The sequence below is a fragment of the Barbus barbus genome (assembly GCF_936440315.1).
Source record: "Barbus barbus genome assembly, chromosome: 2".
NCBI classification, from domain to species: Eukaryota; Metazoa; Chordata; class Actinopteri; order Cypriniformes; family Cyprinidae; genus Barbus; species Barbus barbus.
In genome coordinates this window covers 24,782,848-24,798,201 of record NC_136730.1, presented here as the reverse complement: position 1 = coordinate 24,798,201, position 15,354 = coordinate 24,782,848, and the positions used below count along the sequence as shown (strand labels likewise).

General features: G+C 38.1%; 1 protein-coding gene across 7 annotated transcripts in view; it reads left to right on the top strand.

The window, feature by feature from the left end:
• Positions 1–403: 403 nt before the first annotated feature.
• The window catches only part of LOC306884720 (RNA-binding protein 33-like), a 42,323-nt gene continuing 27,372 nt past the window's right edge, over positions 404–15,354 (top strand). For all 7 annotated transcript variants that reach the window (XM_079440858.1, XM_079440856.1, XM_079440859.1 and 4 more), the window contains exons 1-8: positions 404–570; positions 2,531–2,609; positions 2,928–2,979; positions 3,236–3,309; positions 4,373–4,649; positions 11,096–11,206; positions 11,310–11,496; positions 12,198–12,484. In XM_079440858.1, coding sequence (XP_079296984.1) covers positions 552–570; positions 2,531–2,609; positions 2,928–2,979; positions 3,236–3,309; positions 4,373–4,649; positions 11,096–11,206; positions 11,310–11,496; positions 12,198–12,484 — 1,086 coding nt within the window. In that variant the 5' untranslated portion in view covers positions 404–551. The remainder of the gene's footprint in view (positions 571–2,530; positions 2,610–2,927; positions 2,980–3,235; positions 3,310–4,372; positions 4,650–11,095; positions 11,207–11,309; positions 11,497–12,197; positions 12,485–15,354) is intronic.

The window sequence follows — 15,354 nt, the reverse complement described above, 5'->3', positions numbered from 1 at the left end:
GAGAGATAGATAAAGTGCATAAGGCACATGGCAGAATAGATGGAGTGCAAACCAGTTGAATGTACAAAAACAAAACTGTGCAGATTTGTTTTGTTTTGTTATGAGTGTAGTGCAAGAAGAGCTTATCAGTCTGTTAAAGTGACAAGTTCGGATAGCTTTTTGTCAGACTATCCGAATAATAGTGCTATACAAATGCAATTAATTGGGCTTATCGGCTTTAAGTTGGAAAAAGAAACGCATATTAAAATTTAAAGCAAATTTCTGTCACGCCAAACTGAAGTCTGTCTGCCCTTCACCTTTATTGGAGAGTACGGTCAAGCTAAATAAGTCAGGCAGGTCTGTAGAGTTACGCACACCCCTGACATCATACCCATGATGCAGCGCGGCTCAGTCCGGTCGCCATGATGCTTGTGCAGATGTTTTCAGAGATCAGACTGAGGATATTTGACGCTAAGCTAACGGCCTGAAGCTCTGCACTTAAACCAGTTTCAATGCACTCATCGACGTTATAGAGATACCAGAGTCTCCAAGATAACGTACAGTCTTGGGTTATGGCGACCAATGTCGGGGGTATGATTTATATGTAATATTAATTTACACTTAGTTTAGCTCCCAGCTAGTGCTAACGAGGTTAGCTGCTTTTGTTTCATAATTTGCTGAGCTTCTGAGATCTGCTGTTGGTTTACAGATTACCTTGATGTCACGACTATCTGTTAGGATGTTTTTTGTTTTTATGGTGTGTCACATTGATGATCGCGAGTCATGAGCAGACGTGCATTTACATATTTCTTCTCATTTGCGGATGCTAACTCGCTAGCTGAAGGGTTGCAATGAATGCGCAGCCCGTGTGTTTACATGCAAAAATGCAAAGAATGATATATAAGTTACTTGGATAGTGACTTTGACATTTAAATTGTGGATGAAGAATTGTTGTGTGTAGCGCCATGAGGTTGTATGGTTATATAAGCATCTGTAGCGCTGCCTCTACAGACAGCTTGACTGTTGTTTGATCCAGACCAGAGATGCAAATGGTGTGCTTTGAGAAGATCTCTATTTCAATAAAAACTGGATAGATTTGTCACTCTGCAATAACACGTACGAGTTTGTGTGTTAAATGTAGGCGTGATAGTATATCAAGTGTGTGTTGTAGTGGTTTATTACAGAAACCAGGGCCAGTTCCTGCAAATGCCTTCAACCTGTCAATCCTACAGTACATTACTGTCAGCTGCAAGGGTGCAGATCTGATTTGAGATATCTGTATTTGATTTGGATTTATATGCTTACCAATGAACATAATCATGTTGTATGTTGGTATTTGAGTGGCCAAGAAAGTAAATATCACAAGAACTGCGCTTGATACAATCTTCCAGTGGCTTCTTTCAAATAACATTAGGAATTGAGTAATACTGAGCTTATTATATGAAAAACAGTTGTTTGTAAAGGCATAGTTCTCCCTAAAATTAAAATTAGCATCATTTACTCACCCTCATGCCATTCCAAATCTATGACTGACTTCTGTGAAGTGACATACGGCCAAGTATGGTGACCCATACTCGGAATTCGTGCTCTGCATTTAACCCATCCAACGTGCACACACACAGCAGTGAACACACACACACCGTGAACACACACCCGGAGCAGCCATTTATGCTGCAGCGCCCGGGGAGCAGTTGGGGGTTCGGTGCCTTGCTCAAGGGCACCTCAGTCGTGGTATTGAGGGTGGAGAGAGTGCTGGACATTCACTCCCCCCACCTACAATCCCTGCCGGCCGGAGACTCGAACCCGCAACCTTTGGATTACGAGTCCGACTCTCTAACCATTAGGCCACAACTTCCCACTTCTGTTGAACATAAAAAAAAAAGATCTTTTAAGAAATGTGTTTTTGTTTGTGTTATGGAGGTCAGTGGTCACTGGCCTGTTTGGTTCCCAATATACTTCAAAATATCTTCTTTTGTGTGCTGCAGAAGAAAGGCATACAGGTTTGGAATGACACGAGGGCAAGTCAGTCATCACAGAAGTTTTGATTCTGGATGTAATGTCACTTTAAGATTAGACATATTCTTCAAATGCTAATATATTTGCTTTGAAGAGAAATTGTGCTGCTTCAGTATCTTGAACCCTAACATCTCAACCACAGAATCTTAAGGTGTTACATGCTAGGGCTGAGCATATAATATTTTTTAAACTAGTGCTTTCAAATGATTAATCGCATCCAAAATAAAAGTATTTGTTTACATAATGTGTGTGTATACGGTGTATATTTATTATGTATATATAAATATAAACACATGCATGTATATATTTAAGATAAATGTTATGTTTATATATTAAACATATTTATATGTAATATAAAATATAAGAATATAACCATTATGTATACATAATGAATATACACAGTACACATGCATATTATGTAAACAAAAACTTATTTTGGATGCAATTAATCGTTTGACAGCACTAGTTTAAACATTACACAGTCTAATTTTATATATGAAAGCTCAATGTGTTTCATTCTCTTGTCTGCATGTAGATGATGAGTTTGATGAATATGATAAGCCTGGGGCTGAAAGGTCAAGAAGACGGAGAGGAGAAGACGACGACTTGGAAAGGTAAGTCTTCACTGTCTCATTGCTGGCTTAGTTTTCATGTCTCTATTAGGCAGAATGAAAAAGACGAATAAAGAGAGCATCAGTTTCCCAGAAGCACAATAGCATTCCAGCAAGAGTCTTTCATAGCATTCAAAATGCATCTCACCAGCATAGATACAGACTTTTTTGGTTGCCATGGGGTGTGGTGTTTGCAAAGCAAATAAAGTTGTTGCTTTAATATCTTGCTTTGCTTTGCTGAAATGGTATTAGGCATTCAGGCATTTCAGAGATTTATTGTGAAAGAACCATATTTTTAACCATATATTTATCAATTCACAGTGATTTGGAGGAGGGAGACTTACTTGAAGAAGATTGGCTGTCGTCAAAAAAGGTCAAGTGATTTCCATCATTGCCAGTTGCTTTCAGCTCTGCTTAAACTTATTTTTATAGCTGTTGTTCTTTCAGTTGCTGCCTTTTTCTGTGTTTTTAAGCAATCTTAACTGATAGGAATACATAAATTGTTTCCAGCAGGTGTACTTAATATTCAAGACTTATAAGGCCAACAACATATGTAACAATCTCACCAAAATATCAAGCATATTAAGCAGGAGATTTTTAATTTATTCTTTTTTTTATGTCCACCACAGAATCCCTCAGAGATGTCAGATGAGGAGCTAAACGATGATCTCTTGCAAAGTGATGAAGAGGACCAAAACGCAAGGTACTCTAGCTAAAACCTACAAATAAAATCCTAGGCATTTCAAAACAACATAAGCTGTTGAATCATTTAGACAAGAGATATGAGTGAAAATTCATTAATAAGATGTGTTTCCAATTGTTGTGTACAGAATTGGGTTTCCAGATAGACCTTTGTTGTCGTTTTTATTGTTTTTTGTCTTTAAGTACAAGGCAGTAAGTAATGTTGTGTGTTTTTATGTGACCTATTTTGTGCTTGTGGTTATATTGCTTGGTTTGCTTGTTTTGTATACAAATACTTTTGTTACTGTTTTATGAGCACTGACTGAAAGTGCAATATGAAGAATTTAATTGTTATTAGTACCTGCCAAATTGCAAGACATGTCTGGTCATATGATCACATTATGGTGACACCTTTGATTTGCCAAGGCTATATGTAGATTAAAAATATTTGTTTTAGAAGACCGATATGGCACTCATATCAGTGTAAAAGTTCAATGTTTTCTTTTGGGTTAATTGTCAAATTACTAATTGCAGACGTTCTAAAATGACAAAATTAGAATTGGTTTAAGTTATGACAGTTGATGATACTGCTTGCTAAATCTAAAGATGAGATGCTTTTTATGTTTATGAGTGTAAAAATAGTCTGAAGTATCCCAAAATAGCCTATATTAAAAGTATTTCCCCCTTTTTGCTTTTTATTATTGTTGCGTAGAAGAATGTATGCTTAAAATTAATATAAAATACAGCATTACCTAAACTGTTCACTTTTCAATTTGTGGGGTCAAAATTGCCTTCTCCCCATAATTTATGCAAAGCTTCAGTGCTCTAAAATCAATAGAGCAGTTCATCCATAACATAATTAGAGATGACATTGAACTAACTTTGAAACCTTCTGCCCTAATCAAACAGCTTTCTTTTTTGCAATATAAAAAAAGTTTAAAATAGCAATTTTAGATGACACGCTTCACTTCAGTCTCTAATATAGTTATTGTGGTAACCCAAGGGCAAGCCCAACAAAAATCAACAAATTCATCACTTTATTGTCCAGAGTTTAACACATGTTTGTCTTTGTGTCTGTGATCCAGTGGTCAGGGTGAGGTTGTGAGTTTAAATGCCACACTGGGTCTGGGCACGTCTGGTCACCTTCAAGATGAAGACCTTCATGGAGGTGGATATACCGAATACACCTATGACGAGACAGAGGGCGGCCAACCGGGTTTCTCTCAGGGTGGGGAGTATGAGAGAGATGAGTACCAAGGAAAAGATGAAGGGGTGGAATACACAGGAGACCAGAACTGTGAAGAATATCAAGATGAAGTGCTGGAGCTACAGATCGACGAGCCGCTGGATGACGATTTTCAAGTAAGTAACGCTTTCTCTTGCTATCCCTGTTGCTTACACCCACTCTCTGTAATCCCCCACCACATTTCCTTCACGTCTGCAGCCTGACACATCATGCTTTGTGACCCCCAGGCCTCAAGGTTTTGTTCAGGGTGAGACTCTTTTCACAGTCTTTGTTCAGCAGCTGTCCTGCCAATCCATGTTGGCTAAAGGGAAGAGCTCTCAGACAGGATCTGATAAAGTTGGCTGTAGGTGAAAAGATTATTGACCTTCTTTAAAGTAGTCTTTAGCAAGCATGACACGGGCTCATGATTGATGAGTTATGTGCTTCCTGTACATGTTTATTTATTTATTTGCTTGGATCTTAAAGCCACAGTTCACCCAAAAATGAGAACAGCATGCGATATGAGAATTTGAGACCCAAATCATTCAGATCAGTTTTGTGAACTAATTCATTGAAAAGATCCTACTAAAAATCACTATTCATTTATAAATCGGACATCAGACAAAGATGAAAAGAGAAAAAGCAAGGAACTGGAGCTTCTTCTTCATTCAATCCAAAGTGATAGAGCCTTGAGTAGACTGGATGCTGTCTGACCAGATTGAGTAGAGGCCAATCTGAGGAGTAATAGATTGGCCCTTTCCCAATCTATAAACAGCTGTTTTAGGTCAGACGCTGTTTTTTGTTTTGTTTTTTATTTTAAAGGGGTTTTCTACGATGACTACTTCTATTCCCAGGTCTATGCTAATAAGAGGCATATTCAAAAGTCCTTAAAGTGTGATTGGGTCAACAGTCATGGGAAGGTATTTTGTTGTACATATAAAGGTGATAAACTTCCTTTGCCAGCTCTTTGTAGCACTCTTGGAAGAATATTTTCATTGCTTAAACTCTGCTTGAAATTCTCTGCTGAAGTTCTGTTGTTTGAGCATATGATGTCTCTGTTTACAAGGTCGCTTACCTGCTGTGAGGCTTAGCATCTTTGTGTTTACTGTTATCCAGAGTTAATGTGTGGAACGGTTTAGGATGAACTATTTGCCCTGTAGGTGGTCAGTTCATGTGCTGTGTAGGAAACATGTCATAGTCATTTGGGTCTGTCCGCCTTTGTGTTATGCTTGGTATACGGCTCTTCACATTTGGCTTCTGTCACCCAGCAATTCTTCAATTTTTTTTTTTAACTACATGACCATCTTAGGCAGAATGTAGTTGTTTACAAGCAGGTCAGGCAGGGTTTTTTTTCTTGTATTTTTTTTGTATTGCATAGAGTTTTTTTAGAAATTGAGATTTGTAGTAGAAATTGAGACTATGGAGCCAAAACTGGCATTTTGATTACATTTCTATCAGTGGCAGCTCGTTGGCAAAATTTGAGGTGAAAATGGGAGGAGGACAATTTAATGTTAATAAAATTCACAATTAATTTCAGTTCATGTCTCAAAATGTGTTTTTTTTTGTTTGTAATTTCACAGCTGTAATATCATAACTTAAGTTGGAAAGCGCTGCTTTTCTATCGCGAAACGTGAATGTACCGAATCTGCTGATTTAATTACAACTGCTAAGTGATAGAGAAGGGGAGGGGGAGGCTGGGGGAAAGCTGAGCTCTCATGCCTCCGTTGGTAAAAAAAAAAAATATATATATATCCAATCAGCATCAAGCGTTCACATTCAGCGCTGAGGAGTGTTGAGAAATGAAACCTCGCAAGGGAGGCTAGCCTCCCTTCTGGTATGTCAACCAATCGTTATAGAGACACAAATTACGTGATATTAGTTTGAACGTCTCCCGCTGCGCTGATAATGTACGAAGTAAGTTACTTATGAGTAGCAATATTGAATGTTTGCTCGCCAACAGGTTTATCAAGCTGTCATTCAGACAGTGTACAGTGGGGATCGAAAGTTTGTGCACCCCAGGTAAAAATTTGTATTAATATGCATAAAGAAGCCAAGGAAAGATGGAAAAATCTCCAAAAGGCATCAAATTACAGATTAGACATTCTTATAATGTCAAAAAAGTTATATTTTATTTCCATCATTTACACTTTCAAAATAACAGAAAACAAAAAAATGACATCTGCAAATGTTTGGGCACCCTGCAGAGTTAATATCTTGTACTGCCCCCTTTGGCAAGTATCACAGCTTGTAAACGCTTTTTGTTGCCAGCCAAGAGTCTTTCAATTCTTGTTTGAGGTATCTTTGCCCATTCTTCCTTACAAAAGTCTTCCAGTTCTTTGAGATTTCTGGGCTGTCTGTCATGCACTGCTCTTTTAAGGTCTATCCATAGATTTTCAATTATGTTGAGGTCAGGAGATTGTGAAGGCCATGGCAAAACCTTCAGTTTATGCCTCTTGATGTAATCCACCGTGGTTTGAGGTGTGTTTAGGATCATTATCCATTTGTAGAAGCCATCCTCTCTTTAACTTCAGCTTTTTCACAGATGGCATCAAGTTACCATCCAAAATTTGCTGAAATTTTATTGAATCCATTTTTCCTTCTACTCGTGAAATGTTCCCTGTGCCACTGGCTGCAATACAACCCCAAAGCATGATTGATCCACCCCCATGCTTAACAGTTGGACAGAGGTTCTTTTCATTAAATTCTGTGCCCTTTCTTCTCCAAACGTACCTTTGCTCATTCCGGCCAAAAAGTTCTATTTTAACCTCATCGGTCCACAGAACTTGTTTCCAAAATGCATCAGGCTTGTCTATATGTTCATTTGCAGAGTTCAAACGCTGATTTTTGTGGTGAGGACGTAGAAGAGGTTTTCTTCTGATGACTCTTCCATGAAGACCATATTTGTACAAGTATCTCTTTATAGTGGAATAGTGTACCACAACTCCAGTGTCTGCCAGATCTTTCTGGAGGGATCGTGCAGTCAAACGTGGGTTTTGACTTGCTTTTCTCACAATTCTGCGAGCTGTTCTGAACTTCTGTCTGATATTTTTCTTGGTCTTCCAGATCTTGCTTTAACTTCCACTGTTCCTGATGACTGCCATTTCTTAATTACATTCCGAACAGAAGATATTGGCATCTGAAAACGCTTTGCTATCTTCTTATAGCCTTCTCCTGCTTTGTGAGCGTCAACTATTTTCAGTTTCAGTTTTCTAGACAACTGCTTAGAAGAACCCATTGTGCTGATTGTTGGGGCAAGGTCCGATGAGTCAGGGCATTTAAAACCTTTGAGATTGACATCACCTGGTCTTTCCAGACGATGATTGAGAACAATCCATGACACTGTCAGGTCTCAGCTTTCCAAAGGGGGCAGTGCATGCTATAAACTCTGCAGGGTGCCCAAACTTTTGCAGACGCCTTTTTTTGTTTTCTGTTATTTTGAAAGTGTAAATGATGGAAATAAAATCTACCTTTTTTTGACATATTATAAGAATGTCTAATCTGTAATTTGATGCCTTTTGGAGATTTTTCCATCTTTCCTTGGCTTCTTTATGCATATTAATACAAATTTTTACCTGGGGTGCCCAAACTTTCGATCCCCACTGTATATACAAATTAAAAATAAAGGGAGAACACTGGATGTAGGTTACAGCAGTCGCCTTAATTAAATGGCAAAACGGGCAGCTCTCTTTTAACACAGACTTTTAAGAAGGAATTTATGTTTGTTTCAAGTGATAGTCCAGGAAAGTGAAATTATATTATCTTGCTGTATGAGTCCTTTTCTTTACGTTTTCTGACTAAAAGCAACCAAAAAGCCATTTTAAAATGGTTAAGCAAATACGTTAATAATATTAACCGGCAAGGATCCCCAGACCAATCAGTGTGCCCTCCTCTATTTTAAAACCCACGAGCCGCCACTGATTTCTATTAAATGCAGGCACTACTAATTTGTATGTCTACTATTATGCATACAAAATATCTTTTTTATTTATATTTTCCACATTTTATTTCAGTGTTCAAAGACACACAAAATAGTCCAGAGCTTAGAAACAGTTTGGCGAACAGTGGTCATGAAGCACAAGGGTCAGTCACTTTACACAAAGAGAGAGAGACTGATAAAATCCTGCAGGAGTCAAAACTCATCAGACAGCTCCTTTTCTTCTGTCTTTCATTGACCTTTAATGCAGGTCAGATGTTGTTGATCATTCTGCCTGTCCATGTGATCGGTTGATCATCGGCGTCCAGGACAGTGCTGACAGGTGCACAGAGGCCTTGGCTTCACATCGCATTTTGCAGTTTGTCTGGTATGTTTCTGTACATTTATAATAAAGGCTTATTCTTACTACTGAGATCTGGATTCACAGTAGCAAAATGACCTGGAGAGTTTTGTAATGGCATACAGCATAAATTTTCTCAAGGATATGACTGGAAAAAACAGTGTCTCTTCAAATATAAGTTTGCTTGAGCACTGTTGACTTTCCATAGCAATGACATTTTTGTTGTCTAAATGCATTATAAAAGGTGCCCTCTGATAATAATTGCTATTGAATCATGTGCTAGTGCTTAAAGGTGAAAAGTTAGTCACTATAGGCATGTTGGCAAGAGTCTAATATATGTGCATGGCTATAAGTGAGAAAAACTGCTTTTTTGTTTTTGTTACTTATAGAGCAGTGAAGAAACCGACTTGTACAAAAATGCAGAGTGGTACATGGCCCAAATAAGCTAAGAGGAGGGGAACTTGTTGTTATTTGAAAATGAAGAGAAGGACATGTGGCAGTTTGATTGGGGAAAAAAAGTCTGTAATTAAAATTGTTTGTACAGTTTCTTTAATCATTGGCTCAGTGGCTCAAACCAGGGAGCTGGGGACCTCAGCAAACATCCAAGCGGGATAGAGGATGACTTTAAAATATTTAAATTAGTAAATTATTAATATGCTAAAATAATTAAACTTTAAACTCTAAATTAAAATGTTAAAAAGTATAAATGTTTTTACTTTTCACTTTTTTTTTTTTTTGAAGAACATGCAGTTCTTGAAAGTAGAATCACAAAATGAATTGTGGTTAATAAGTGTAAAATATACTTTCAGTTTGTTAATAAAAGTTAACAAGCAAGAAAACGAGCAGCTTTGTCATAATTACAGCAGAAATACAGAAAATCTTGTAATATGGGGCAGTCGGATATTGTATTGGACAATGCAGGGCCTTCAAGTAAATAAAGGTTAAGAGCCACTGCTTTTGACACAGCTTTAAAAATGTACTTTGTAAATAAAATGATTTATTTATTTGTCCTGCCTGTTTACCTTAACGTAAGACACAACCGACTGTATTTAGATCAAAATCTTGTTATTACAGACAGCTTGACTGAGTTTTGACATGTATTTTTAATCTATTGTAATCTATTACTATTATTAATGTAGTCTATTAATGCACATTATTCACAACAGTAACAGATATGTTAGTTACTTTATAGTATACTAGATGTTTGATTCCAAAGTTCTAGTACAATGAGGTAAATTTTAATTCATTTGAATATCCAAAACAAGGCTATACAGCGTGGCTCTTTAGCAAAAGTATTTGTTGTGAATGTCCAGCAAACATGACTATATTGGATGGATAGTTGTAAATTCAGTACTTTCCACTTCTACTTCAGATCCCTAAGTTTAGCGTGTTAGGCTGATTATAGCATTTTCAGATTCACACACTCAAAACAAAATGTCAATTTAAAGAGTGAAATGCGGACTTTAGTAGAGGGAAAGGGCTGGTAGCCCAGTAGGCTTTAACAGGTGGCCAGAAACAGGACCTGTAGGTGTAGTAGGGGGAGACGGGACCTGTGGTGGCTACAGAAGCAGAAACGGGCACAGGAGCGTGAGGAGGGGGACAAGACCTGTGGTGGAGGACGGGAGGTTCAGCATGGTAGTCAGCAGAAGTCGTGTGTGCCCGTCTCTCCGGATGCTTTTGTACATTCTGTGCTCAAGCGTGTGTGAGAATTTGCTCCGAGTCAGATGATGATATTTTCCCTGTCAGTGAGCTATGTGTGCGCCAGAGCTTTCTGTCTGTCTGTTTATATATGTGTGTGTGTGTGTGTGTGTGTGTGTGTGTGTGTGTAAAGACAACAGTCAATGATATTTTCACCACCACTGAGCCGTGTGCATGTTTATCTCCCATTCTCTGTGTATCATGTCAAACATTTACATCTCATTGAATTTCAAATATCAGCAGGAATGGTAATAGGGCATAGTAATGAGACTGGGCTCCTACTGTTATGCTAATTTAGGAAGACTCCCCTTCAGCGCCCCCCCTTCCCTCCCCTCCCCTCTCCAACTTTAGGATGCTGCACTGGGCCTTTCTGGCCTCTCTCTCAGATGTGGCATTAACATTTTCATTCAGAAGTGATTTTGCTTCATTTTTATGTTTTATCTTCATCAGTGTCGTTTTTGGCATTGAACAGGTTCTGGTAGTGCCGACCTATGACACGCTCTGCAGCAGGTGTTGCAGTGGATGATGTACAAGAGATCAGTTTAGCTCTGATGTTCATGTCCTGCTTGAATTTCCATTGAATGGAGTAAATATTTCATGGTTCTTCACAGGTGGATGAATACCCGACTGAGTATAGTGAAGAGCGACAGGAAGTGCCTGAGGAGGAGCATGAGGAGGAAACTGAGGAGCAGGACACCTCTCAGGTCACAGAAGTAGAGGAGGTAAAGATTGGCTGCTTCAGATAATGTTTGCTCCTGTCTTTCATGGAGATGCTTAAAGTCACACAGTGCGAGTCTGAAGTTTTGTGTGTGCTCTATGCTTTAGGTGGAGAATGAAAACGATCCAGAAGCTGAGGCCGAACCGGACACTGATGTGAAGGAGGTGTCTGATGAGGAAGAGGAAGATGTTGAAGAATCCGGCCGACTGCGCTTTAAGACTGAGCGCAAAGATGACACAGTGGTCAGACTGTCTGATGCCACCAGTAAAAGGAGGAACATTCCAGACACATTAGGTTAGTCATTAGCAAATAAAGCAGCTTGTTGTACTGTTATAGGTTTAAAAGTGTCATGTAGTCTTGTTTTGAGGCACCTGACAATTATTCTGAATGCTACAGTTTTTTTTTTTTTTTTACAGCATTTGTGTGTAAAATTATGGTGTATTTTTATGAATTGCCCACACCACTGTGACTGACTTCCATTTGATTAGGCCCTAATGATCCATCCCTACTGTCTTCTTTTCAGTCAGTAAGGTAGAGCTACTGGGTTACCTAACATAATTAATTACATAATGTAATTAATGTTCATGAGCAAAGCCTTTTTATTTTTGTACAGATTTAACAATTTGTATTCATCATTTGTTCAGAAGGTGATCATTGAAGGCTGTTGTTGTTTTGTGAAAGGTTAACTGAAAATGTCATTTGAGCATTATCTATTGTGCTTTTGTTTGTTTGTTTTTTTATCTCATGTTTCTGAAGTAATTTTAGATTTGGTGGTTAATATTGTGACAGTAAAATTCCAAACTTTGTTTTTAAAAAAAATTGTCACTGTCTCACAATGTTATGTAAGGGCTTCTAATCAAAAATGCTATTACATTAATATTAGTTTATTATCATTATCCTAAGCAGGACAAAAAAATGCTAAAGTGATCCTTCATAAGAACTATTAGATAAGCTGTCTTAAACAATCAACACCTTAATTTTGTCTTTCCTTTCAGAGCTCTCTGATGCAGCTAAAGCAGACCTGCGTGAGTTTGAGGAAAGGGAACGTCAGAGGAAGCAGGGCCGTTTTGGAGGACGAGGGAGAGGAGCAGATGGAGGGAGGGGAGGAATGGCAGGTAGAGGTGGGCTCAGGGGAAGGGGAGGAGCAGGAGGACGAGGAGCCGGTGGAAGAGGCGATTTCTCTCTATTTGGAATGGGAGGTTTCCGTGGCGATGGAGTTGGAAGTCGAGGGAGAATAAATGAGCAAAGGCCTCCGCTGATGCAAGTGAACTTTGGAATGCAGGTAAGAGACTGATGGTCTGAAGTGACACACACAGTACTAATGCTCCTACTTAACCTGTTCTAATAACACTAATAAAACTGTGTGATAAGACAACATAAATTAAACATTAGAAATGCACCAATTATATGACCACCATGCAAAAGGCCAGCAGTTGTCATTTTAAAATAAAACATAACAGTCTGTAATTTAAGAAACACTCTCCTCACAACTAAATTTTATGATAGTATCAGCATTAGTTTCATGGTGATTACAAACATTAAATGAGGTAAATTCAGGCATAAATGGGCCAGAAATAATACACAAGATATAACAGTAGTTTATCTGTGATTTTTCTTTCTTCGTGTAAAAGCAAATTTTGTTATTATAATATTAGAGTTCTTTAAAGTTATCTTTGAAAGAACTGAACAAAGACCAGGTGAACCAAATGTGTAGAACTTTGTATTGAAACTGTTCCATGAAAATTGGACTGATTCACTTTAGTTTTGACTGATTTGATAGCGTTCCACTTCTACTCGCACAATATTACTGAAGTATTGATTGTCAAGTTTATGCTGGTAGCTACTGTGGACTAAGCAGTGGCCAATGCTACTTCTCAAATTAAAGAACTGATAAGCAGTTGTCCTTCTTGCCTTTGATCCATATCTTTCCCTCAGCATATTGATGTTGTGGTTAGGGAAGTCATTTAACCCTTTAAAATTTTACTTGATAGTTCAAATGCATTACTTTTTTTAAATAAATCCTAATGCTTTATCGGTCTGGGCAGTATGACGAGATACCATATATCATGGTTTGCTATATCATTTATATTGCAGCATGTAAATATACCCATGCAGTGCAGGACTGCTTATAGTTGCTTACAGTTGCATGAATGAGAAAATCAAAATCGGGATTTGCTTGATTTTAAAGAATTATTAAATGCTATATAAGCCACAAACACAGAGTCTGCCGAATCGAGTTCTCTTTCACAGCTTATTACATTTAAATGGTCGAATACAGACAAAATAATAAAAAATAATCCTTTGATTATTCACATAAAACAGCGCAAACAGTTGAGAGAAAATGGGATATGTATCATATATTGAATCTATGGCTACAATCACAATGTAAATTTTTAAGATTGACAACCACATTTACTTACAGTTGTGATTCTCAAAATGTCCCGTTCAAATCTTCATTAACCGGCGACAGCTTTTATATTTGATTGGAGAGCAGAGCGTGCCGAACACAAAACTAATAGAAGAAAAACTGACTGGATCTAAAGCTTTCAGGTGACACGCTGCTCATTTCTCTGTCACTGTAAGTTATCCAAACCACACATGAAAACACGCAACACACGGTAGACACAGGTTGGAGCAGAGCGGCTCTCTCTTGCACTATATGATGTGACAAACAACTAGTCGTCCAGTCCTGTTCCGTTCACACAGCGTGTGTTTTCCGAGAATGCGGTTGTGAGTCCTGAAAATTTACAGGTGTGAGTTCAGTTACAGAATGCAGATGTCACGCCCGTAAATAACCGTACTATGTGTGAATGTAACCGTATTAAGGACTCAAATGCAGGACTGGCAACCGTATTCTGCTGCTGTGTGAACGTGGCCTGTATGTATTGGAATGCGGAATCAGAAAATCAGAAATCAGAGAGAGAATATCACTCACTGCTCATGACTGAGTAGCTTTATTAAGAATCAGTGTACATTTGATCCATACAGCGAGGGGTATGCATTGTTTTATTTTTACATTCGGATATTCAAATATTTTCAAAAGATCTAGAGAGCATGAAAATGTATCTCATTGTGGTTAGGATTTTTTTTTTTTTTTGCCAGTAGCCACAAGGTAGTTGTGATGTTGCTCATGATTTGGGAAATCAAAACAGTGTACTGGGAGAGCAGTATCTGAATTGCTTGATGGTGAACTGAAGAAGAGGGGAGTACTAGTTTTCAGTCATTTATATTTATATTACTTTTATTATTTACAAAAAAGGTGAATATATGTAAAAATGCTTCCAGGAAGTCAGAAACCAGGCTCTGAACTGAAGTCAGATTATTTAAACATGCACACAAATGGTAGTTCTTTCCTCAACGATACAATATTGTACTGAATTCATCAGTTTTAATGACTGTGCAAAGCATGTGAACTAAACGCAGCATTTGGTACTCAAAATGTCCCAACTTTGGCAGGTCTGCAATATTAATGTTTTACAGCAGTTTTGATCAAATAAATGCAGTCTTGGTGAGCATCTTACTGGCCCCAGACATTTGAAAGGTAGTGTATAAACAGTAACATTCTTTAGACCTGTTGGACACTTTAGTAGTGACAGCTTCTCCGTTTGCAAACATGAATTTTAACTTCCTTGGTGGTCAAGCAGTTCTCTTGTGATTGGATTGTGTCTTTTGTGGCTATTAGATTATGCATCAGTTTTAGATGATGGTGCGTTGACTTGTCTCACCCTTGTAGAGTGGAGTCAGTTTGCTTTGGAGTAAAAGTCAATTATCACCGTTCTCACTCCCTCTTTTCCATGTTGATATATGGATTATGGCAAATAACTTGGCGGGAGTCCATTGAGGAAGCATTACACCAAATTAAATTTGTACTTTGCTGAAGGATTTAGCTTCCTGCGCTTATTTTATTATTAAATATCTGTCGAGGGTGTAATCCCTTTGCGCTTGAGCTGTTCGTTCCTTCGTTGGCTCTGCACCTTTTTTTTCTTTTTTTAAAGCTGATTTTCTTTTATAGGGAAGGCAAGCCTTTTCAGGCTTTTGACATAACTTGTCATTCCTCAACATTGATGTGTTCTTTTACGTTACGCTTCAGACTGCGGTATATAGATAGCAGCACTTCCATAATTATTTAATTGAATTCCCCTCCACCCCTGA